This window comes from Stigmatopora nigra, chromosome 7 (assembly GCF_051989575.1).
Source record: "Stigmatopora nigra isolate UIUO_SnigA chromosome 7, RoL_Snig_1.1, whole genome shotgun sequence".
NCBI lineage: Eukaryota > Metazoa > Chordata > Actinopteri > Syngnathiformes > Syngnathidae > Stigmatopora > Stigmatopora nigra.
This window is the reverse complement of record NC_135514.1, coordinates 3,428,739-3,455,987: the sequence shown is the minus strand read 5'-3', so window position 1 is coordinate 3,455,987 and position 27,249 is coordinate 3,428,739. Positions and strand designations below refer to the sequence as shown.

The 27,249-nt window shown below is 39.5% G+C and overlaps 1 protein-coding gene and 2 long non-coding RNA genes across 3 annotated transcripts in view; 1 reads left to right on the top strand and 2 right to left on the bottom strand.

Annotated features, from left to right (window-relative positions):
* Positions 1-13,395, top strand: part of LOC144198957 (uncharacterized) — a 34,052-nt gene extending 20,657 nt beyond the window's left edge. Inside the window, exons 4-5 of the long non-coding RNA XR_013326808.1 lie at positions 8,577-8,668; positions 12,814-13,395. This is a non-coding gene — a long non-coding RNA (uncharacterized LOC144198957). The remainder of the gene's footprint in view (positions 1-8,576; positions 8,669-12,813) is intronic.
* On the bottom strand, positions 1,031-17,474 carry LOC144198959 (uncharacterized). The gene is made up of 4 exons (XR_013326810.1): positions 16,874-17,474; positions 15,380-15,547; positions 2,710-2,818; positions 1,031-1,876 (listed from the first exon to the last, which is right to left on the bottom strand). It is a non-coding gene; the product is annotated as an uncharacterized LOC144198959 (long non-coding RNA).
* A 2,482-nt stretch (positions 17,475-19,956) lies between these two features.
* znf407 (zinc finger protein 407) overlaps positions 19,957-27,249 on the bottom strand; it is a 100,899-nt gene continuing 93,606 nt past the window's right edge. Inside the window, exon 10 of the mRNA XM_077720806.1 lies at positions 19,957-21,267. Coding sequence (XP_077576932.1) covers positions 20,477-21,267 — 791 coding nt within the window. The 3' untranslated portion in view covers positions 19,957-20,476. The remainder of the gene's footprint in view (positions 21,268-27,249) is intronic.

The window sequence follows — 27,249 nt, the reverse complement described above, 5'->3', positions numbered from 1 at the left end:
AAAATGTTACTTCATAATTACTGCTAATTACCATAGGATTATTGCTAATGCAAATGTTGATGGAACATATTGTTTCTTCATTTCTCTCCGAATGCATTACTGTATACTATCCAACCATTTGCTCCTATTCTGTGTAAGGCAGACTGGTGCCCCTCAATGAGTTTAGCTTTCCTCTCCCCTGTCTCATTGTCCTTTTTTCTGTGGGATTTGCTTAGTTTTATTTAAGGTGTGTGGAGTATGCTTGGAGACCTGCTTCATATGTCAAGTGCTTTAAAAGAGTGTTGTTGTGAAGCATTGCTGCTGCATGTATTTATTTGAAATTGACTTCTATCCATCCATCCTCTGTACTACTTAATCTCACTCTGTTGGTTGGTCTGTCTCCATTTAAGCACTTCATAATGTTGGATGTCCTGAGAGACAAATAAGTGGTTGCTATTTTGAATTTGCTGAATACTACATACAAAGCTGATGAAACTAAATCAAATAGGTATACGTATATGTAAGTGTATATGTGGGAATGTGTATATATATGCATGTATATATATGTAAGATGTCAAGAACATGATAGGATTTTTATAGGAAAAAAATCATATGCAAAACCGTATATACAATGTGGTTAATTTACTTTTAACGGAAATTGCCTCCCTGCATGTTATACAGCAGTTTCACCTCATTTACATTTGATGAATCTATTTTCAATAACTGACTATATCATTAGATTAAAAGTGACTGAACAGTTTGTAAAATATAGGATGAATGCTACTATTGTTTTTAAAAAAATCAAATTTGTTTCTGTTTTGCAATTGAATGCTCTGGATTTAAGCATCAGTGGTTCATTTGATCAAACATAGTTCCTCCCATATGAAGGCAATGGTGCACCACAAGGAAAACGATGTCAGTATGTGTGTGATTTATATGTGTAAATCATGGGGTGTATATGCATGTGTGTGTGTGTGTGTGTGTGTGTGTGTGTTTGCCAGTTTCTCCTTCTGAGTGAAGGAGAAAAACAAGCAGGGACAGTCTATCAGTGTGGCATCCTACTCCAGAACATTCTTGATGAAGCAAAGGTTGTCTTCATTAGGTGCATTAATATTCATGACAAATGGTAATTTTGACACAGAAAAGGTCTCCGTAACCTTTTCTCGTGCATTTTTTTTCACTTCTCAAGGAAATTACAGTCCGGCAATGACTTAATTAATGCTTGGTTTCCTCGCCAAGTCGTTTGAGGGCCTGTCACTTTGAGGTGGAGTATCTGTCTCACTCCGACAGCTATTCATACGGAGAGATAGAAAAAGAGAACTGGATGGGTTTTTTTTGTTGCAAAGATGGGGAGGGATCAGTTGATATAATACATTCAATTTTAACAGGAGGTCCTTCATTGCACGGATGTCGAACACGTGGCTCTCGAGCCGTATCCGGCAAAATGAATGTGGTTATAAAAAATATATATTTTATACATAATTTGGCAGATGTGATTTTTTTTAATACTGGTTCTGACATAAGGGAAGTTCAATCATCTCTGCGGGTGTGGCTCTTTGACTCTCACAGTTTGCATTTTTTGCTCTTTGTGTCTAAATTGTTCACCAGCCCTGCTCTATTCCATCCTCTTTTCCTCTTCACTAGACCATCGAAACCCTCCCGATTTCTCTGCCTCCTTCATCCTCTGGTGTACGTTGTGGTGTGTTGGTATATAGAGGATGTCACCCTCAAGGCCTTGCAGGCCTCACATTTCAGCCTGCTGATCACGAGACGTGACAGGATGTGACTTTTCACTTTGCTCTCTTTATCATCTCAGGGATGCTTTCTGCAGCAAGGCTTCAATGCCACTGAGCGGAAGAGCACTGCAACCCTTCATGCATTCCCCTTCACCAAGGTGCTGTCGACATAAAAAAACAATTCATGTCATGCAACATTACTGGCTACGAAAAGCACATGGACATCGGCCTTATTTTCTCTATTGGATCTCTTTGAAGGCATTCACTATACTTATGCATCACTGGGTTTTGGGGTGTATCTGACATTCATCTGAAAAGAATGGACAGATAGTGTCCACCTTTCATGTGTCTGAGATGAACTAATCAATTTGGTTCGTGTTTTTGCGTAGCTAGTCTTTAACAAGTAATTTGGGAATCTGAGTTCTTTTAAATCCCTGCTGAATGCCAGGAGCACTAAATGATCCCATTTTGCCTGTGCAGTTGGAGTATGGATGCCAAAAAATGTCACCTGTGGGCCTTTGTTGAGTAGGTAAAGTCTAGGTTTCATCAGAGGAATGGTCATACACAGAATGTTTTCGCATAAGCAAGAGAATTCTGATTGGCAAGATAATTTGGAAATCGTTTGAAATTAGCACCATAGTTAGATTTGCAACTCCTATTTTATGTTTATGATATTGTGAGTGGGTATTGCTCGAATGAAAACATATCAGCTCAGCGGATGCGTGGTTAGCACGTCGACCTTCTGGGGTACTGGGTTCAAATCCAAGTCAGTCCTCTGTGGAGTTTGCATGTTCTCCATGGGCTAGCATGGGTTTACGCCGGGTACTCCGGTTTCTTCCCACATTCCAAAAACATGAAGTCCGCTGGTTAAGCGGTTCAGAAAAGTAGACGACATGAATGAATTATATGATTTGTAAATGATAACTGTTTTACATATAACTGCTTCTTTGCAAAATGACACAGAATAAAAAGTCAAAATGAAAACTATATTTACATTCACAGTTCTGGTGTTGAGGGTTCAATCCCACGTCGTTCCTTAATGTGTGGGGTTTGCATATTCTCCTTGGGTTTGGGTGTTTTTCTCCGGGTACACCAGTTTCTTCCTAAAAAAACACGAAGAATAGACTGGTTGAACACTCTAAATTGCTCCTAGGTATGAGTGTGAGTGTGAATGGTTGTCTGTCTCCTTGTGCCCTGCGATTTGCTGGCAACCTATTCAGGGTGTCTCCTGGTTCACATAGTTAGCTAAGAGCTACGAGATAGGCTCCAGCACCCCCCACGACCCTTCTGAAGATAAGCAGTACAGAATATGAACGAACGGAAAATGTATTAAATGTGAAAAATGCCTGTCCAATAATGTTCCAGTTGTAGATTGTAATAAATTGTAGTCCGGGCCGACCTTCATCTGATCAATATGGGTCTATTCAATAGTGACAGACAAGGAACTTATACAAAATAATTATAAGATACTAGAATAAAAAGGAACAATAATAATAACTAAATTGCTTTACATTTACTATGGTACATTACGAAGAAAAATACATGGTCAGAAAATTCCAGAAAATGAACAATAATAATGTATTTTTTTGCCTGTATATTCTGATACAAAATTATGTTGCACATCTGTCAGTGTAACAAAATAAAAAATAAAAACCCTAAAGTTAGATTTGACCACATGGCAGCAATTAAGGCTGCTTGCTCTCTCTTCCCATCTTCCTCAGAGTTATTATATCATGTGGCAGTGCATTACTTGTTTATTGCATTTTAACCCCTTAGAAACATATTTTTATGTGACTCTAACCAATCATCACACTGTCAGCTACAACAGTACAGACAATATACAAAAACCCACACACATACGGATCAAAACCCACACAGTAATCTACACCACTCAGTCCTTCCTTCTTGCTCTAAGACAATAAAACATTTGAACATAAGGCAGCATTTCCTTTATCATGTCCCATAAAAAATAGTAATTTGCTGGAGCCCCTTGTAGCGCAATATGGAAGGCAGTGTGTTTTCCTGATAATGTAGAGATGACAGATAGCTCCGTACTGGGAGGTTTCACTCCACTCCTGGTACCAGTGTAATAAATTGCAGAAGGAAAGAATGAGGAGAGAAGCAAATAGGGAGTCAGAAGAAAGAGAGAGATGGGGTAACAGATAGTGACTCCACTGAAGTCTCCCTTCTCCGGCCAGTGGAAGGCTGCACTGCGAGCACTGATTTTACGCTATGAAAATATAGGATTAATTAGGCCGGCAGGGGAAGGCAGCCCTGTCTCATTACTGGCAGACTAACCCACCACGTCCTCCAACCCCTGCCACCCCCCCAAAAAAAAAGATATCGCCACTAACATAGCCGTCGCAGTAATGTCAGAAGACATCGTCTTCTTTTTCTGTGTACATCGCCCTTATTATCTTATTTAAAGCCACTTAAGGAGGGTCCCAAAGGTGGACGGCACAATGGATTCTCCTCACTGTGCACCACTTTAATCAGAGCTTTTCCTCTCACTTCACCTTAGTTAAGCAGAGGAAAATGTAGCTTTCACCGAGTTTCTTAGATGAGCACCACATGTGATTGGGTGGGACAGTGCTGGCACACTTTCCACTTTGTCACAGAAATAATTAGTCTACGGAGACTTTGCCCTGACTGTGTTGATCCTCTGTGTGACACAGTTGCCGGCTGCCCCCTCGTCTCAAACGTCTGTGACGTCCATCGTATGCAGCTCACGATACAGGTCTTTACTCCTCTTATTCATCAAGTGCGTGGAAGGTCACCATAGAGCACTTTGCAAAGATTTGTTTGTTCAACATCATTGTCAGAATGTAACTGCAACAGTGGTGTTCATTTCTTCTGCTCCTTTTTGTTTGCAGTCCATTTTCCTGGCAATATCACCAGCTAAACGATAGTCTGGGAGGTCTGCTTAGAAGTCACAAGACATATTCGCCATGAATAATATGATTTGACATGATTGCAATGTTTCTCAGACTTCTCAAATGAATTCATGAGCATATTTTTGCACCTTCATTGTCAGGTACCGATTCTGTATGGGTAAGGTTGAGAACCCCATGTGCACTGCCCCGTGAAGCCTCATAATATCATTGATTATTATTTTACTATGAAACTTATCAGTTAGCTTTTGCTGAGTTGATGGGCAAGAAAATAAATAAAACAGATAATAGCTCACAGCTCTGGGGTCCTGGGTTCAAATTCAGGTAACGCCCACCTGTGTGGAGTTTGCATCTTCTCCCCGGGTCTGCGTGGGTTTCCTTTGGGTACCCCGGTTTCCTCCTACATTCCAAAAACATGCATGGTAGGCTGATTGGACACTCTAAATTGCCCCTAGGTACAGGTCTGAATGTGTATGGTTGTCTGTCTCCTTGTGCCCTACGATCGACTGGCCACTGATTCGGGGTACCCCCGCCTCTGGCCCGGAGTCAGCTGGGATAGCCTCCAACACCCCCTGCGACCCTAAGGATAAAGCGGTTCAGAAAATGAGATGAGAGATTTTAAACAAGGATATATGCAAATTGCTTCTGGAAATACGGTCATTATTCATAGTCAGATATTTTTACACTTTTTGGGGTTCGTTTCAATGCACAATTACAGGTAAAATATTTAGACCAGAGCAAAAGGACAATGAATAAAAAAACAGGGTATATGTAAGTCGATTAATCAAAATGATATTTGGTGCTTAGGGCAACCCAAAATTTCGAGCATATATATAAATATTTAGTATATTTAATTAACATTACATGTATACGTTTGAGATGTGGTGGCAAGTTTACCTATATAAAATCCAAGAAAGCAAGGAGCAGACAAAAAAATGAGTTTGAACCCCAAACCCTCCGTTTGTGCTAGCAACACACTGCTCTAGTAAACGTTCTATTCCAACCAAATAACAAGACAACGCAAGGTTGACCACCTCTTGGTTTGTTAAGAATGTTCGATGTCTAAAGCACAACAAGATATGCGACTGTCAGGCGCAACCACCCGTGACGATGACCTTGTTGCTCTGCGCACCAAACACACCTCACAGCCAATAGCAACGTGTTGTTGAACAGACATCATGAAACCTAATTAGATTGTTGAGTCAATCAGCATCCCACAGGTACCTAACATGGCTGTAGAGAACAACAAACCTTTCTAATTGCCCTGAGCATGATTGCACCTCTCACCAGGACAGAGTGCTTCAAACACGCTTGTTTTTGTTTTTGATTGCCTTGTTATTATGCACGTTAATTGTGGCATTGCAAACTTGTTGGACTGGGCCTGGAGATGGAAGTCGAAGTTGATAAGCAGTCAGTAATATCAGGCTGTGCACAACACGGCTCCTGCAGTGGAACCAAAATTGCTTTAATCCAACAAAGTGTTGCTGAGAGTCTTTGTTTGAGCATCAGCAACGCAGAGCGGCGAACATAATTAGCTAGGTTGCTTTGTGATAGCGCACTACTGTCACTCCTCATTTACAGAACTGGCTGGAACTCTACTCAATTAAGTAATAAAACATGTCCTTTGCTACCACCCCCTATCACATTGACACCAATTGTCCCTTGTAAATTTGCTGGGAAAAAAAGCCATACTTTCGGTAAAAGTACGATCTATACCTCATTTAAACTTTTAACTCATTTCAACTATATTGCAGATTTTTTTCCTTAAAAGTCACCTATGAATGGCCTATACGAAATGTTATGCAAATACATTCATAGATGCTTTGCTGTCCAAAAATATGCATTGATGCTTCACCAATCTTTTGATGAAATACAGAATCACACTTAAAAATGAATCCCTCCACACCAAAAATCCAAGAAATCTGGCAGACTGAGTATAGATGAACTGATTAGAATAGCTGTGAGAATGATGGATAACAATGTGTTATGGTACTTATTATTTGAATGTAAATACAAATATGAACATTTTCCATAAACCTCTTCAGATGTCATTTTACTGCCTGAAAAATGGTAGATTTGGAATCATATGAAAGCAGAGAACGGTGTAATATTATGGGGAGTAATGAAAATGTCCCCTCAGTATTTATGTGCTCACCTGCTTGTCGCGGTAATGTTCCTTCTCAGGAGTGTCAGCAAGCGGGGATCTATGTTTGTGTCTTCCACCACAGAAGGATAAAAAGACCAACATTATCACGAGGGATTTGCACTTTCAAGCAAATATTGCCCTCCCCCCAAACGAAGGCCAGTTGTGGCGGCCACTAGAGACGTTACTACTGGAAAAGAAATGTGGTCTGATGCAAATGTTGGCCTGCAGTCAGAGCCCTAAAGTCGACCCTGAGGCAGTTAGTCCCGTCCCACCCTGCCATGCGGATGCAAGGTCCTCGTACTTAAGTTGCACTGTCGCAACCTGCCACACTGATTTTGCACTTGATGCTCTCTAGGGGCTGCCCTCAACAATACCCCCATGTCCCTGCACTATGTCTGAGGCCCCCAACACACCTGCCAAAAGGGATACAGCTCCTCTCCAAACTGAGATATGTTAGTATTAAAAATGCCAGAGATAAAATATGTTGATGCACAGGTTGGTGGAAGGAAGTCAGCATGGATGTCATAAAGAAACCACAGTCTTATATGACTGCTGATCATCTGGGAGGAGTCATTTTCACTGGTCATAATCCAACAGTGTACAGTATAATACAGTGCACTAGCCGCATCTATTACCATGGACAAAGTTTTTATTGACTTCAATCTTGTGCTTGCACTTGATCAAACTTAAAAACTTACTACTCGCCATTAACCCATCTAAGATCTCAAAACAAAAACTAATTCTTTGGGAATTTTAATTCCAAAAACACATTAGCATTACCAGTGGCCAGATAAATTAGAACACGGCAAGATAAAATACCAGGCACCTAAACCAAAAGAATAAAGATTATCATAGTATCATTTCACAACATACACATGCCCGCAACAGCAAGTTTAACAAGTTGAAGCACGCCAGAGATCAATTATGTCATTCTAAAGTCCATCAAATAGAGATGAATAACATTGAACCCAACCAAGAGACTAACAAACAGCAATATGGCAATAGGTTACATGCTCCCAATCACAAAAGCACGCAAATTCAAAGCAACTCAGCATCGTTGATTGTGAACACATAATCTCAGACCCACTTTAAGTGTTTTAACTAACAGTAGCCTTCTATCCTATTGTACATCAGTATTGTATGGGTCAGCCAGCACCTGCTATGTCTGACTCCTTGATATTTAACAAGGCAGCAAAGCCATTCTCTAATATTTTTTAAAAGTCTCAGTCACTATGGGTGTGAGTGTGCATGGGTAACCCCCACTTGATGCCCGAAGTCAGCTGGGAAAGTATATAAATAAGTGAAAATGTGATTTTTTTTCCCACAAAAGTTTCTCTTGCAAAGCGTATCACCACTTAATCATCAGCAAATCCTTGGTATGCACATACGTCACTGTCACGAAAATACAACGGCATTGTGTCTATAAAAGTTTAAATTAATTGATTTTAAGTTGTCAAAATATCACACTGATTGTTATGGTTCTTAATCAAGCAGAACATGTGTACATCATGTGTGAACAGGTAAACCAAGTAACTTCAGAACATGCAAAAGTCTCAGTCTACAGTTTAACCCTGTACAAACAGATTTGGGGATGGCACTATTTTTGTTCAAAACAAGAACATCTAAACATGAAATTTTCCTCCTGAGTGCGTGAGTCTATGATTTGGGAGCTACTCACTGATGAGTGTGGTGGGTCCTCTCTGTGGTAAAAGAGTGGAGGACTGGCTAAACTCTCTGACATGTCAGCAGCGTTAAGCAGAGACCAAAAAACTTCGTGGTTGTCGCTCACTGTGTCACACTGTGACTGCTCTGTGTTTGTGTTAGGTTCAGTTCACAATACTTGATGATGACCAGAACTCAGACTTGGGCCAACACAGACAAAGGACAACCATGCAGAAGAACCATGAGTATTTTGGGTAAGGATATCCAGCAAGATCATGGCAACCTGCCACACTTTATGAGTTTGAAGTTCACAGACTGTTTATTTTTAAAACATAATTATAATGCTGTTTTTGTTCCATTCTCTTAGAGCAAAGACATATGACAGATGAGAAGGCATGTCATATTTTTAATTTAAACATAGAGGCATAGTGTTTGTTGATCATGAAATCCGCATATTGTGACTCCACTAAGTTATTACAGCTCATTTTAGCTTTTTTAAATTAATGCAGATATTATCGTATGGTATCAAATCAGAGAGAGGTTGACAATTAAATGTGCGTTGAAAAATCTGCCCCACATCTCTGCAAATGATGCTTCTAGTTTACAAAGCTCAGGTGATGAGATCATGTCCATATACAGTACATTGATGTCCTACTATGTCTTTGTTGCACAAACACACGCCCGCACACGCCCAGCTGCACATACACATAACTTGCATCATGAGGCTAATTACTGGAGCTCATGCGTTACTGATACAATCTCTTATTTTTCTCCCCTTCCATGTCTAATGGCTGTGACAGTAAATGAAGAATGCCTGGGGGGGCATTTTCATTGTGACATATTTGAGAACGCTAGCAAACATGACGTGCGTGTGTGCATCTGTGTGCACGGCCGTAAGCATCTTTACGACACTTCAAAGTGCTGTCACAAATCACAAACACACACTGAGCGCTTGATAAGATCTGTTCAAATTCTCCATCAAAGACCCGCCATTAGTTGTCATCTGTCAACACTATGATGAGGCTCGGATGAACCGGTTACGTTTCAATCTGGATATGTACGAATTAAAAAAAAAAGATGCCTGGATTCTGATTGTGGCACCAAGGAAGTCCTGAAATCTCAAAAGGAAGCTTGCATTGTTGAAGGAGCTCGCATCTGACCACAATCTTACTCTATGAATACTCTGTTGGAGCTCACATTCATTTTGCATTAATTTAAAAGGACAGACTGTGTAAGATGTAAAATTACTTCTGCATGTTTCATTTGTTCCTATTTCATTCCAATTAGAGAACAATGGTGATACATCTCTCTTGGCCAATATTCAGACAGCACTGTCCATCCCTCTCACTGTTCATCACTAAACCACTGTGACTGTACCATAATTAAACACCGTCGAAGTAGCAAAATAATCATTTTTGTTGTTGTTGTGGGAACATATGGGCATCTGACTTGGCCCTGTAGCGAATAGACAATAACATTAGCGTCCAATATTTCTATCCAGTGCACACGTTAGTATTGCTTGTGCTGAAAATCTCTAAACCAGACATTTAGTATTTTTATATCTCTGATCAGGTTGAGTGCTTAGAAAAAAAGAGAGCCAAATTTAACAATTTAGATGCTGGACAGAGAAACAAAAGAATCGAGGGAACAAAGTGAGTGACCACACTGCGGTTGCATCAATGTGCAGCGCTGCCACCTTTCAAAGATCATTGATACCAGCATCAAACTTCAATGCATGAGAAATCCATATTAGTGTAGCGACACTATTGGATTTGATTCACATATTAAATAGTTCGCTTTGGGGATGCAAACTGTCAATTTAAACAGTGCTTTCTTAATTGTCTAACACCATTTTAAGTGAAAAATTCTTCTCTTTATAAAGCTACTGATGCATATTCTTTCGATTTCCATTGTACCCCGAGTCTTGTTACCTTATTTCTTTTTAATTGATTCTCCGACCTCTGTTTCTATTCATCTGATATATTTATAGTCTAGCAGATACTGTCCCATTTGTACTATGCCATGTGACATTGCAACAGATGAACGCTTAAAGATACTTAGCACTAGTGGATGACTGACACTTGACCATCAAATTATTATTAACTATAGTTGCCTGACACCTCGCCTTTGTTCCTCCATGTGAATATGAACAATAAGGCACATTTGACGCCTACACTGACAACACATGTGCTCTTATCACTAGCGTAGAGTCATCCCGTTTGCCTCCCTTCCATTGGCCTTCTCAACTTTAACCCATTAAGAGCACCAAACCCCCCCATCCTTCCTTAATATTTCAGCCTCTTGTTAGCTAAACCACACGGCAAAGGTAGAGAGGAGGGCAGGAGGAACTACTTAGTGGAAGATGATCATATCGATCAAGAAGCTTCAGTGTTTCGTTAAAGGGACTTGAGGGCTGTTAAGTTTAGTCCCATAGGTGTGGTCAAACTGTCCACCCTAAGTGTTCAGTGGCCTGGATGTTCTAATAATTGAGGAGCCACCAGCAGGTTGGTTCCAGTTCAAGACCTTTTTCTTGTATTCATTTCTGTCTCTGTCTTTAATTGCTTGTCACTTGAGTGCCACATTCTTTAAGAAGGTCTTGAAAAGATCAGAAATGGCTAAACTTTTGAGTTTTGTAAAAAAAATATAAAAAAATGGTCAGCTCTTCATTGAATTGTAGATTGCATACATTTCATCAATAGCAACATCTATTTAATCTGACCTGCGAGATTGTCCGATTAAGATTCTGCCTTGTCATTCATATTAATTCCTAATTTGCGGTTGAATGTAGACTCCGGTGCTTATGGAATCATAGACAATCTTTAAGTGTACAGTAGTTGGAAAAACAGCAAAACAAAAAGACAGTGTTTAGGTAGTGGACTGTTTTTTTCAAAACACAACACTGATATGGACATCTACTGCATGTTACCATCAGAATTACAAAACCTCCACCAGCTTCTAATGAGACTGCTGAGGTCCCTGTTGACAGCATAACTAACATAAAGAGAGGTACTAAGATGGTGAAGTAGTGGAGGAAAGTACTATGTGGAAAAGGAGTAAGTGAACAGAGGAGGAGTGCTGTGGCTTTGAGAGAGGAGGAGAAATTAACAGGACCCAGGAGATGGTCAGATCACAGTCATATTCCCTAGAGATCACTTGCCACAGTCCCCCCACCACAGTGCTTGTTACGCAAGGCAGGGGCCACTAGGGGACTCCTAAGGCTAGACTTCACAAATGTGAGGCTCAAATGAGTTCACCATGCAAGCTTGGTTAAAAGTCAAGTTGGGTGGGAGAGGAAGGACACCACAATCATGGCCTGCTTTAAAACACTGGTAGAATGGGAGGTGTAAAATTGTAACAGAGATGTTTAAGATCATTTTGGGAATAAATCTTCAAAATGACGTATACTCTTATTCTCTGAGAACATTACACTCAAAAGGCCAATTCCCATGTAAGGAGTTTTAGAGGACTGAAATGTCAAGCAGATCACTTGGGATTGGGAATTGGCCAATAATATGCATCCAGCTCAATGACACTGACACCTCCCATTGGCGGCACCATAAATTTGGTTGTGCACTTTTCCAAAGGACGGGCGTAACATCACATTCAATTGAAATGGAGAGAAAAAAAACTCAATATGGCAAATGAGATCACGATGAAGGTGGAAGCCTAACTTCCTCACTTTATATTAGACGGGAAAGTAGTAGAAAAAGAGGAAAGTCTCATTTTTTTGTTAGAATTATTTTTTCTACACATTTCACACTGGAGGTTGGATAGCTGCAGTTGAATGTTATTAATGAATAGAAAACATTGTTAATCTATTGTCACAAAGATTTAAAATTTGGGCATGACAGAAATAGATGAAATGATTCTTGGAACAGTATTTACTGTATAGAGAACTGATCTCCAAACTATTCCACAAAGACCTATAGAGAGTGCAGGATTTCTTAACAACAAAACAAGACAACACCTTTTGACAAATCCTGTGTCTTCCAAATAAGGAATACTTTGCAGTCTGATGCTGCTTGTTTATCCTAAACCTTATTGCCCAAAATGTAGCTGAGTTGGTTGGAACAAAAACCAGGACCTGCAGCGGCCCTTGAGGACCGGTGTAGAGGGTCTTAATTCAAACCTAGGACTGATGAGGCAGTGCAAACCACTACTTCACTATTCCACCCTAGATTTTGAAAAAAACTAATAATATTCATCCATCCACTAATGAATTGCTCATTTTCGTGGGGATCACAATTACACATTTATTTATATATTATCCTCTTTTATTTTGGTATGTTCCTGTGCTTATCTGTAGTCAATATGTATACCACTTTTACTCTCCAAATGATCTGAGTGTCTACACCTGTGTGAAATGGGACTAACCCTTATACACACCCCTTTGTTTTAGTGGGTTGCCAGTGCATCACTGTCTGTTGGAAGCAAAGCCATCATGATCACCTCTTGTTTCCTATTTTGGAGTGTCCTGCCTTGTTCAGGTTTGTTGAATTTTTATGATATAATATTTTTTTATTGCTTTTATAGCTGGCCTGGGAGTAAATCCAGGTCAATTAACATTTCTCCTCAACCTGCCCCTTGACTGCGTCTCATGCATTGAACTCAGGCTGTGTCTTCACCCCCGTTGTAACAGATGACAAGCTAATAATAATAGTAATATTAATAATAATATTATCACCTTTCTTTAGGTGTCACTGACTTGTGAATAAACAAAAAATACAGCTTTTACTCACCGCTGTATATGCCTGTAACCTGCATTGCATGATTCATTTTGCCAAGTGAAATATTACCATTTCACGGACTATTATAGAGGTGTAATTAAAAAAAAAAACAACCTCAAATTACAAGATTTTATTTGACTACATCTGTCAGTGTTTATTTTAGTAAGATGAAAACAGCAACAGAATCAAGACCTATGCGGCAGTGCTGACATGAAGCAGATGGCTTAAACAGCATAGTGTAGAAAGGTGTTATCCTAGGCTGACAGTGAAGATCTGCAATCGAAACAAGAGGGGCGGCTGTTGGCATAAGGTAAAGTGCCACCTTCTCCGAGCCTATATGCACATTGCAACTGAAGAGAAAATAAAGTCAAGGCAAAAATAGGCTTTCGGATCCGAATAGACGAGTGATGTAATTTCTTCACCTTCTCTTAGTGTCTATACTCAATCTTTTATTTGTTAAACAACCATTTTTCAAAAGAGATTTTTTTTAATACCGCGACGATTGTCTTTTAGTTCTAAACAAGCAGGTGGGACTGGCAAAGCCGGGCCCTCTTGCTTGTTGTCAATAAACTAAGTTTGTATCAGTCCACGATTCGCTTGTTTACTATGTCTTCAAAACTGATCTACCATGCTCGTGTGGCTTTATGGGTATGTACGCAGTGCAAAAGGCATCTTCCTGACCTCTAAATTTTCAGCAATATACTTGCATTCTCGAGGAAAATCATCCGTAGAAGACATTTGAGAGTCTGCTCTGCCAACTTGGGCTCCTGTTTACAGTGGAACCAACTTAATTGCGCAAGACATACATACATCAAACAGGGAGGCAGCACGACTCAAATATTTTGATAACAGAGCCCGCCCGCTTCTACTTTTTACTCACATAGGAATAACTTTCTTGGGGCCCATGATAAAGAACAAAGAATGAAGTTTAATAAGCACATTTGGAAAAAAACTCACGAAAAAGTGTGTTAGTCTGTCTTTGGAATGTGGGAAAAAAACTGGAGAACCCAGAGGAAAACCACGCCGACCAAGGAAGAGCATGCAAACAAGTGGACCGAACTAGATTTGAACCCAGGACCCTAGATCTGTGAGGCCGACGTGCTGACCACTAAAACCACTGCCCGCAACTGAAACTACAATTAAAAAAATAAAAACATCTCTATTCATTGTATTTTATGAATAGGGGTATTTTTCTGCAACATGAACAAATAAATTACTGCCGATGGTATCAACACATTTCAATTAATGTTCTTTTTTTAAGGCTTCAAATGGCAACCACATCGGCCTCAAAGTTCTGTGGTTCGAGGGATCAATCCCAAGTTGATCCTCACTGTGTGGAGTTTGCATGTGCTACCCTGGCTTGCATGTTTTTTCTCCAGTTTCCTCCCACATCCCAAAAACATGCAGGGTAGGGCTGGTTGAAAAGACAAAATTGCCTCTAGGAGTAGATTATGAGTGTGAGCGTGAATGGTTGTCCGTCTCCTTGTGCTCTGCGATTGGCACGCCACCAATTCAGGGTGTCCCGCACCACAAATTCACTGAAATTGGCACTTGACGAGAGTGTTCTCTGTGTGTTAATGACAGTATTAAATTCAGCTCTATCACAGAAGGCATCAATTTAACCTGAATTCGTACAAAGTCGTTTGTCTTCACGGGACAAATTGTTAAGAGTATATTTATATTAGCATACAATACATATTCTCTGTAAAATGTCAGTGGCAACATCTGAATTCCTTGCGACTTCTGGTTGAAACTGGGATACTGCACGACAATGTTGGGTGACACGTACCCACACACGCACACAAATGAAGACACACAAAGAAACACTATTCGCCCTCCCGCAGGCATCTCTCATCACTCTCCCGGGGACAAGTGAGAGGGACGGCATTGAGGAGGTGGGGGGTGTTGGATGTTCTCTTTCGCTCTGTTTCTCTGAGTATGATAAATATAGCAATTGCGTTTAGTCGCCATCAGTAGAAAACACATCAGCCTGGGGATCATTTCCTTAATGTCTCTGCTATTAGTTTTTGGCTTCCCTTTGGCAGTATTAGCATGCCAGCTATGATATGCATTGTGTGTGTGTGTGTACAATTCTATTAAATTCAGTGGCGGGCCGTGCATTTCACACCTAGGCCTTCAGTGCTACGTCTGAATCAATCTCACCCTCAATAACTATTTTATGCCTACAAAACATTTACTGCAGCTACAGCTGCGACACAAAAAAGCATTAATAATTACCTGGGCGGCTCGGCGGCTGAGTGGTTAGTTTGCCTGCGTGGGTTTTCTCCGGGTAGCCTGAATGGTCGTTTGTCTCCTTGTGCTCTGCGATTGGCTGGCCACCAATTCAGGGTGTCCCCCGCCTCTGGCCTGGAGTTGGCTGGGATAGGGTTCAGTACCCCCTGCGACCTTAATGAGGATAAAGAATTTCAGAAAATGAATGACCGAATGAAGTTTCAATTTCTTGGGTACAAACTGCAGTAAAGAATCTGTGTCTTGTGCATACCTATTCAGAGAACAGCAAAGTTTATTTTAACAAAACGGCCCCTTCCTAATTAGTCATCCCTGAGCCTAATGTAATATTTTTGCTGTGCATCATTTGCAGACTGGTCTGTACTTTGTCATTCTCGTCTCTCAATCCCCTTCTCCCCCACTGCCCTTTCCTGCTATCCAATTAAACTTTGGCGGCAGGTTTCCATCAGCTGTCTGGTCATCTGCAGCAGAAAGCCTGTCAGGAAATTAACTCATCACTGGGTGACAGCTGCTAATTTCTCCCTCCTCCATGTCACACAAGTGGTCTGTTGCAGTTAATAACGAGACATCCTGCGCTGATTAAGAAGATATTGGGATGGAGGGTGGAGACGCGTATAATACAGCCTACAATCACTCAGTTGGACGTGGAAAATAATAAGTGTTCAGATGACGAGATGGGCATCCGAATTTAGAATATGATCGTCAACTGAGTTTAACGGGGATGCAATAGGAGGCCACAGACCCTATTTCACTCACTCCCATGTTGATTGACACACAGGGAAATGCGAAAGCCTCACTTAACTGAAGTCAATGTCAAAACAAGACTTCCATGCTTTCACTTAACAGTATTGTACATGTCATGTTTATTTCATAGGCCTAACTCAACAGAAGATTCCAAAGGGCTTCAATAAAACAGCAGTTAACATGAATGTGTTAAACAAATGAATAATTCATTGATTAGATAAAGATTAGAAATATAATATAATTATTTAAAAAGTGAATAATACACTTAATGATAAGTAATCTAATCAAAATAAGTGAGGAATGCTCAGATCCTAGAGACAAATTTGATGAATTTCAATCATAAATCAACTCTATAATTGGATCATAACGCTTCAATCATAGAACATACAATAGTTGCATCCCACCACTTGAAAGACAACATTTTTTAAGCACTTGTTTTTGGACTTGTGAGGGGAAACATTAGGTACTACATGCTGTGTCAGTTGTTTTACTAGTGTATTTCCCCACAAAATCTGAAATTATGAGTAAAAATATAAACAAGCAGTTAGGCCATCAAATCTTTGGAGGTGTGATGAACATATTACCCCATTTTTAACACATTCTCTCAACCTTCAAGAGTTGGCCATGATCATACTCAAACTTGTACACGTGCTCCATTAAAGTCAATGCAAACAAAGCAAATACTGTAAATCAAAACTTACATCACACAAAAAAAGTTAATGTTCAGTGTCGACCCACCAGATCTGCTCACTTTCCACTACTCTCCTCGTTTCTTAGGTAGAGTGGTGCATGACCACACCTTGTCCCGATTTTCACTGAACATTTCCATGTGCTGCGCAGTGGCATTCTGCTACTCGTAATCCTTTAAAACAAAACAAAATGGATTAATAAAATACACGGTTGGAGTAACAAGATCGATTCCACAAAACATGCATGGGAAGTTTGTTGATAGAATTATCATGTCCATGGATGTAAATATGAGCACGAATGGTCAGCAAACTGTCCAGCCAGCACACTCCTGATCCTAATGAGATGATACGCAAAATAGATGTATATGGCTTTTTCCACCTTCGCACCAAAAACATTTTTCCATCTAAACCACAATGACCTTTTTATCACAGTTGCAGCTAAAAAGTCTAAATAAATTAGTAAAACAATTATATAGAGCTAACCTAGGTGCTATTCCCTGACATTTTGAACTTAAAAGGCAAATATGGTGATGATCAACCCGCAGCAGGTTGTACAGATGACTTTATATGAATTTTAAATGTGATATGGTTATTTAAATATTTAGTTGGCATATGTTTATACATTCTGCAAATATTTAAATGTGATTCTCCACTTAGCGAATGTTAAACAACGATTTTGATGCATAAATGAGCATGACCTGTAAAACGTGGATGCCTTCACTAAAGGGGGGGGTTGACTTTATAATAACTATACGAATATGAGTGCAGGAGATTAAGCTCGGTTAAAACAAAAATCAGACAGGTGTTTTTTTTTTTTATTTTTCTAAAATTCTAGCTCCATGCATGTTTATGGGCTTTTCTGCTCTTCCACTCCTCTGTGGTCTCACCTCTCTCAACATCCATCTGCAATCCTCTCATTTCTCCTGCCCACTCGTCCACCACTTTCTCTCAACCCACCTTCTCGCTCACTAAGTGTGTGTGTGTATGTGTGTTTGTGTTATCGGGATGATCTTTTGATGCCCTCGTAGCGTGAGTGCTTTCTGCCTCTAGTTTTAGCGGTCAGCCATTGTGCTCACAGCCGTCATACTGCTCTCCCACTCACTCCATCAGAAACTACAGGCCTGTGTAGCGACCTAAATGAATATTGATTCTCCCTCTAGTGCCAAATACTGCGGTGGTGGTGGTGGTGGTTGGTGGGGCAATGAGTGTGTTACATGCAATGAAGGGAATAGGGCTGATGGGGGAAAGGAAGAGAGGATGGCGATTAGGGTGATGGTGATCATTGTGGTGATAATGATAATGGTGATGATAATGACTGTGTTAGTGATCAGAAAGCATGATGGGAGATATCAGTTAATGCACGGATGTGCATGGAGGTTTTTTTACCGGACGACACAGTGCTGTGAACGTAATTGCCGTATTGATGCTGAAATTACATGACGATCACTGCAAACACTGCAATAAAGTCAAGACAACAATGAAAACCTATGGATGCACTTGTTAAAATTGGCTTCACTCTTTATTGTTAGAAACGAAAATGAATCTAGAATACAGCGCTCCCAAATAGCTTTCAAAGTCTGCATAAAGTAGCCGCAGTGAGACATAAACGTAAAAGAAGATGCTTTTAAACTATGCAAAACAGTGCTTTGTACCCAATCCTATGTTAATAACTAGAAAGGACAGAAAAAACTAAGGCCTCCAAGTTTTTTCCTTTTAAATAAATGCAAGAAAACATTGCAGGGGAAAACCTTCATGTCCACTGCACACATTGACGTCTAATTGATGACTGTAATAAGAAAAAAATGTGAGATTAAAGCCAAAACAATATTTCAGAATCATGACATGGCCTTAATTAAGCATAATCTGGGCGGTTTCAAAAACTCAAATGCATCTCATTATTCACAAAATACTCATCTTGTCGTTGTCATATGGCGCTCTTCTAATTAACACATCCAATGCTGAAAAGAAGAACATATATTTTAGAATACACAAATTTCCACAACTTTATCCACAGGGATCAGTACATAAGTGAGTGACGAAGCGTTGGTATGAATTCCGAGCTTTTAGATACGCCAACTGAACAGATACTGCTGGCAGAGGGCAGACAAGCACCATGTTTTCTTTTAAAGATACTATAAAATACTATATCAAGGGACTTTAACCCTGAAGGGCCCGAGCCTTTTTTTGGCTATTTAGTGGCCATTATTTTTAAATGCCTTTTATTTTGTCTTTAATTACCATACAAAAGGGGTTATCATGGGAATCTTGTTTGGCATTTTTTTTTTCTCAGAACAATTCCATAACTATAAACTGATATTACACTATATGAACATGAACATATTAAGACCCCCCAAAATACACAAAAATCAACAAATTCTAATAAATACCTAGAAAGGAAGAACCAGACATCCCATTCCAAGAACATGAGCGTCCATCGGTGCACACTTGTGTGTACGTGTATATGGATCTATCCATCAAATGAATCTGACCATATCTTTAATATTTACCACGGTCTAACGGTGTGAATTGTGATGGGGGATAGGGAGAGTTTGAAATCTGCTCTTTTGATTAATAATGTGTTTAAAAAAACAAACAAACAACAAAATAATATATATATATATATATATATATATATATATATATATATATATATATATATATATATATATATATATATATATATATATATATATATATATATATATATATATATATATATATATATATATATATATATATATATATATATATATATATATATATATATATATATATATATATATATATATATATATATATATATATATATATATATATATATATATATATATATATATATATATATATATAATTTTTTCTCAGCTGCCTTTTTCCCACTCAAAAAAAAATCTCCAAATAGAACTTAAAAGTCAGAACTGAAATGAGCTGCACATTTTTGCAGTCTCCTAGCACGCTATCCATAGGCCTTTTATTCCGTAGTTGTTGTGTGAGTGTTCTCTTATTGTGTTAACATGTGTCAGAAAACACAGTGTTAGCAAGCAAGGCTTATCAATCACGGTTGTGAAGTTATCACCAGAAATTCTGAAAGATTTGTGTTTCCTGATGAATTGTGTTGAATGGATAACCTAGAAATCAGAGTACCCAATTTATTTTATAAGTTGAAACCTACATTAATGGAGTCATTTCCATTTTTGCCATGGGATTATAAAGAGGATTAATGTGTGTCAACTGCATCTGATAATTACAAACTCATGTTCATATTCCAGGTGTATTTTGCTACCCAAATGTTTCAGGTGCTCTGTGACAAAACCATTATTCAACTATGATTACTAGCAATGCCACAAAAGTAAAATAATCTTCATATCAAAGTCACTGCTATGATTTATGTTTTGCTCCCTGCCTTGTCTAAAAAAAGGTAATTTGTTTTTTAATGAAAATCAAATCTAAAATCAAATACAACATTGATAACTAAAGAGCAGAAACAAGAATCTTTTTTTTCCTGGTCATAAAATGAAGTCTCCTCTTTCTTTTAGTAGAGTTGGTGTAAATCAATATAATTATAGGACTATATCTGTGTGCCTTGAAAGATGTGTCATGATCCTGTTTGCACTCCAGAGGTAGTCCCCTCTGAAAATGTCTGGCAATGAAAATATTAATGGGCCTGCTGCTCTTCTTGTTCACATGCTGCAGCCTCTTCATACACCCCTCCTTCCACCTGTAGGGTGCAGTCATCCAGCTCTGTAACAATGTAGTGGGTGCCCTCATCATTGACAATGACCTGGGTGAGCCCTTCCTTGATCATTTGCGAGGCTGCCAACTGTAGCAAGTTCTGCATGTCTTCTTGACTTTTCTGGTCACTGACTTCCTCCTGTTTGACCAATGACTGCACTTCACTCTGTACATGCTGAGCCATCTCGGAGGCCTCGACCTGGTGAACGGCCGACACATCTTCGTGTATTTGCTCTTGATGGTCCATCTTGCTCACAGCACTGAGCAGAGCATCCAAAGCTGTGGACGACTCTGACGTGCCATGACTTTTTTGGGCTGCTTCGCAGACCTCTCTGGCTTCTTCAGCTACTGCCCGTATCTCAGTCGCACCCTCTCCTCCTGTCAGCACCACATAGCGGGTGCTCCCTGTGGCAAGGTCTGCCCCCGTAGACGCCACATCCCTGGCTGATGTGATAACTTGCAAATCTTCTGTGATGTGGAGCACCTCTGCCACCTGGCCCGCCATAGCAAGTGTCTGCAGGGTTGCAGCAGCAGACTCTTCCAGGGTCTGGTCGATGGCCATCTCTCCATCACTGTAGCCTTGGATGATGATTACCTGCTGGATAGCGTCCTCATCACTGAGCCTGCCGTCCACAGAAGGGTCCACAACTTCTGTCTCTACAAAAGAAGCCCCCTGGCCTTTTAGACGACAATCGAAAGATTTGGAGACAATACCTGGGGAGAAGAGAGGAGGATCAGGTTAAGGCCACAACACCTTTCATTAGATATTTTCATGCTGTATTAAACCAAAAAGCACCCTTCTTAGTTCATTTTTGTTTTGTTGCATGTGGCCTGAGTGACTTGGGTTGAACGACTTGCCTGTCATCTGGATTTAGTGGTTGCTTAAAACTAATTTGAATTCTGCCTTGTGGCGCTCTATATTGTTAATTAACTTTTGCATTCAGCAATGTCACTTCCTCTAAAAGTTTAGCTGCTAAGTCTTTTCCGGTTTCTTAGCCCGCCCGCTCGATACATTCAGATTCCTCGAGTTTGAGTCTAAAAAAATATCACTTTTTATGTTCCAAAGGTTAATTTATTTTCTTAGAATCATCATTTGTTTCAGTGTCTACATCATGATTTGATTTCATTATTCCCAAGGATTTCCCATCTGTGTTAAACTCAATGATGATAGACAGTGTATTCTCTATGAAACAATTAACAAATATGTTTGGCAACAAAGGTTTAAAGCAAGGGTGGGCAAACGATTCCAAAAAGGGCCGCAGTGAGTGCGGGTTTTCATTGTAACCCATAAAAAAGACCTTTTCACCAATCGGGTTTCCTACAAGTGCAATTGCATTCAGGTGCTTCTTGTTTTCTGCAGAAATGTCAATTTTCTTATGAATGTAAAAATAAATTCAGTGTAACTGAAGAATTGTCATAGTAATGTGTCCAAGTCATCAAATGCATTGCCCACAATCACCAGCTTTTCACCGACATTCTTACGACGGCCAATCAGTGCTAAAAATATGCAAATTTGATTCAGTAAACTGCATAAAAATGCAATAAAAAGAGAGCCACTCGAAACACAGATGAAATGGTTAAAGATTATTCTTTGATCAGAAATAATGGCTAGAAATCTGTAGCTCGAAACAGCCATTACTCATTGAAACATGTGGTGCCCTTGTGGATCACAGGTTGCCATGGCATTACCAAGGTGATATGAGAAGTGTTTATGATGGTATTGTTTGAGCAAAGCTTGGCACTGGCACAAACAGACTAATTTATTTGTCAAAAATGCAGTGCCTAGTAATGGTGATAGTAGTAATAGTACCAGAGAGGAGGGTATGATGGCTAAAAGCTTCTCAGAATGGATGACCTTACTTGTATGAATGTCAAAACAAAGGAAGAGCACATTTCACCTGCTAAAACTGCAACTGGCGTAAGGGCTTAAGAGAACACACTCATATTTTAGGAATATAGTGAAACACCATTCAAGTTTTTTTTTTATGCATGGGTCTGGTGACGTTGGCATTTTAAGAGATCGGCAATTTAATGCACAGATGACATCACACAGATCTCAGTGTGTTAGGGGGACAAAATCATCCATCACCGATATACTTATCTCTCTCAGACATTTTATGTCCAACACCAAAGGTGACAATGTGATCAGAAAGTCACATTCCCTTCTAAAAATGTGCGTTAGGAATGCAATGGCTACAATGCTTTATCATGTGAGAACCCTCTCTGGCAAATTTAGAGTATTATTTTGAAGTGGGGCAATGCGATTTAAGCAAAGTCCCGACATTGCAGTACTAAAGGCATTTAATTAAAAAAAAAATCCAAAAAACACACACACACATGTAGGCTCTAGGTAAATATAAGAAATATTAGAACTAGTGATTTTAAAATTATAGTACGCCTTATTTATGACATAATGGAGAGGAATAAGTAGAGGTTTAAATAAAAAAGGGTAGTAATACATTCTGGAGAGACTGTTTTTGTTGTAGTTTTAGGAAGTGGGTTTATAGTAGTTAGTGTCTGCATTGTGTCATGTAAATTTACTGTTAGTCAAAAAATAAAAAGAAAGTTGGCATTTGTTTAGTAAAATAAAACCCACATTAGTCCATGTAAGATATAGAAGAAAATGTTTAGAATCAGAAGGATAATAGTTAATGTCACTATTTGCAAAATAAATCCCTATATGTGGTTATGGGCATCCTCATGTTGTGTCGAGAGTATGCGTTGCTAGTCACATTAGCCATGGGGTGCTGTTGGCAGGTCCCAGTGGCAGCCCGCTGAGGTTTATGGAGTGTCACTCAGTTGCCACAGCTGTGAATCAAGTTAATGTTGCACATCCCATCTCTTGTGCTGTCCTGCACTCCCGGTGGAAGAACAACATTTGAACAGCGTGATTGGGCCCTGGCAAGAGGTTGATGCCTGTTTAATATCTGTTCTGAGTGTTCTAAATGACTGATTCCTTTCAAACGATGTACTAGCGCGGATGTGAAGAAAGTGAAGAAGCCTGCTTCATTGACCAGGGTGTGAAATAGGAACGGGTCCTACTGAGAGAAGAAAAACGAGTAAAAAAAAGAAAAAAAGATTGGTGGAGAAATGTCTTGATAAACTGTTATTGGGGTACTTGGCAAAATGATCAGAATCATAATGCTAAAATTAGCTGGGTGATTTACAATACAAAACAGTGATCAATGATTGGAAAACCTTTCTATTAGGATGATAGGTTGCCTTACTGAACAGCAGCATCTCTGTTTAGTGTATGCTACAGATGCAATTATAGATCAATGGTCTGGCAAGAAGCGAGAGCCCTGGGCTATAAAGTGGCCTTAAGCTCAAAGAGGACACCAAGGGAGTGGTCAGTGGTCACTTACTAGCAGTTACATGAATTAACCTTAACACTGAGACACAAGCGCACATACTGACAAACAAGCAATTACACTTGCTGTAACACACTTCAACTGACAGCAACATTTCTATTAACCTAGTAGAATACACACAAATTAAATTACAATAACTTCTACCCAACACAGTGATATTCTCTTCAAGCATAACACACAGAAGAGGAGAAAAAAGCATGCACAAAATTTGTGACAAGGTCAGTAGCAGCATCATGACAAGCCAGAGTAGAATGGCACAGAGATCTGCCCAATCCGTTTATGGAGCGATTACCTTCAATTACAGATATGGAGGCAGTGTGGTTAAAAAGAGGAAGATGGAGACCTTTGAACCTGACACACATGTGGCTATTATTTGTGGGGGAGTTTTACAGAGCAAGATTTTTAAATGTGTGTTACTGGTGCAGATTTTTTTAAGGTGACACTGTTAAGCAGATCAAGTCAGGTTGTCTTCAGGAGACCTAAGAAGAATATTATTGTGGCACTCCATACAATAATTTGGCTAAATATTACTTGATTTATCCATCCATAATCTATGCACATTACACAGACGCATATACACATAATTGCTAAAACCAAAGGTACATATTGCTTCTCCACTCATTAAACACCACCTGGTACACAAAAACTGGCCAACCGTGTGAAGACAATGAGTTTTGAAACCTGATGTAAAATGGACACAGCATAGTGTCGACGCGCCATCTGCAACACCATGTCATTTCATGGCGCCCCTTCTCTTAGAGTATGATACAAGTGGATATTTTTACATTTAGCCTCACAACTTGTGCAGCTGAATGGAACACATTCCTTCCACCTGATACCGTGTTTGGGGGAATAAAAAGTACAAAACTGTTAAATATGATGAACTTTTTATGAACGACATAAGTATGTTACACGATGCATGGGTGTACCAACTTTGGTGGTAAACTATTTGGACGTAAGTGTATTGATGCCACATAAAAAAATCTATCTACAAGAACATGTAAACAGAGAGTCCTTAAGCCATATGTCGATTTTTATTGCTTTTAAATAAATGTAATAGTGGTTATTTGGTCAAGCTGTGTATTTGGTGACCTTAACTGACTTTTTTTCGCTACACCAATGTGGCCTGAGGCAAACTTGCATGTTTCATTTGTATGGGTTGCTTGTGTGTGTGTGCAGACAATGTGGAGGGTCAGTTGAGGTCCAGCTAGTGATGGCTGTACTTTGTCTGGTAGGGACAACCGCTACTGTCACCTTTATGAACGCCATGAATCAACACCCGGGAGGACAGGCCGGTCGACCAAAAAACAACCAATTATACAGTGGCCAGATTGACACCAGGTGGACAGGGCAGAGGGATAGAGACAAGGACAAACAAAACAAGATGGTGAGGACACAGACTGACAGACGGCCCCTTGGCCTGCAAAACTGACTAGAAAATGTACTATCACCGAATTTATTTGCAACCGTAGTTTTAAAAAAGTGTCCTTTGGATGTTTGTCAACTATATGTTAATGTAGGTGTTATTTTTTGAGAGAGGAATACCTATAGCCAATTTTTTACCCTGCTACATTAAAATGTTCTACTACTTTTCACTATTAGAATCAAGACTAAACTGAATTATAGCTTAGCTGACTTTGTCAAAGCTGTTACGGAAACCTGAAACATGGAACCAGTCAATTACCGGACACATCATGACAACCAAATTATATTGAAATATCTAAGATGGAGTTAAGTTAGCTATCTTACTTAAATAGCCTATGGTGGAGATATCTTTGATCAAATACACCTTCTACCTATGAAGTTGTGAGCTAGATATGCATAAATAACTGCAGTGCAAGAAAACAGATGGAATAATAAACAAAGAACAAAGAAATAATGCAGTCTACTGATTGAGGCGCAGAGGACTAAAGAGTGTAAGAAACACACACTAACAGTGGTCAGGGGGTCACTGTCCTGCTCTCAGCTCTTTTTCTGCTGACAGTGGATGACCCAGTATAATCTAGTCCACAATAACTCTAACTCTATCCCCCTCGGGGTCAGGTCAGCAGTGTAGAAGAAAAGGAAACACAGCTACAAATAAATACGAGAACTGAGGAAGCATTTTCTGCATCAACTGAATAATGGAATGATCTGCTGACTACCCTCAAACCTCTTTATTCTTGATTGTGTGACTTACCTGTACAACTTATACATGAATTCCTCCTGATGGTATTTTTTAAAAACATTAAAAGTGAATGTAACATGGAATGGCTAAAGCAATTTATATAAGATATGTCCACAACCTTGAGCTGCACAGGTGTTGAGAATGAAGACATGCTTTCACATTAAGTTAAGAATGATGTTTACTTCAATATTACTTTGAACGGTACCCACTTTTAGAAAGACACCTCGTTCATCTATTCAGCTTATCCTTACAAAGGTTGCCGGGGATGCTTGAGCCTATCTATGTGTTTATTTGCAGGAGGCGGGGTATACACCCTAGATTTGATGCCAGTCGCAGGGCTAAATAATAAAAACATTCACGTGCACATACTCATGCCTGGAGAGTTCAATCAGCCTACCGTGCATGGTTTGAGGATATGGGAGAAAACTGTAGAACTGATAAAAACGAGAACATGCAGATTCCACATAGGGTGGCCGAGCCCGGGATTGAAACCTTGATCTCAGAGCTACGATGCAGACAAGCTAACCACTGTAACACTGTACAGCTGGATATAGCATACAGAATAAAACAACTCTCAAAATGTCTCATTTACCCAACTTCAACTAAATCACTCTAAACGGACTGTTGCGAAATGTGCTAAAATGCATGAATCTATTCTGCCCGGTGGTGAAAGGCATACCATCTCAAAAGTGGAAAAAAAGGAAAGTAAAAAAGGGCACGGTGTGCTCATTTCTTTCTATTGGGAGCAACCTCAACAACATTTCAGTTAGAGGACAACTGATGACTGTTGGTTTTATTACTGATATTGGCCTTGAAGCGCATCAGAAGAATAATCTTTTCAGCAAATCAGATATGAGGAATATAATACATACTATTGGTTGACAGGCTGGTTATTTCTTTGACGCTGTAAATCATTGCCATTTTCTCCTTACAGATGAAGGTCAAAAATGATCAGTGTGCCAGACCAAATACTAGTACTGACAATAAATAAATAAAATACAGCAGAATGGGTATAAAAACCAAATCATCTAAGAAACAATTCGACATCTGACATGAAATGATAACAATGAATTTCTCTCTTCTCTTTAATAAGCATCCTTGCTATTTTTTAGGCCGATGTCGTTCTCTCTCTACACCCTCACAATTTTTTTCTTTAGG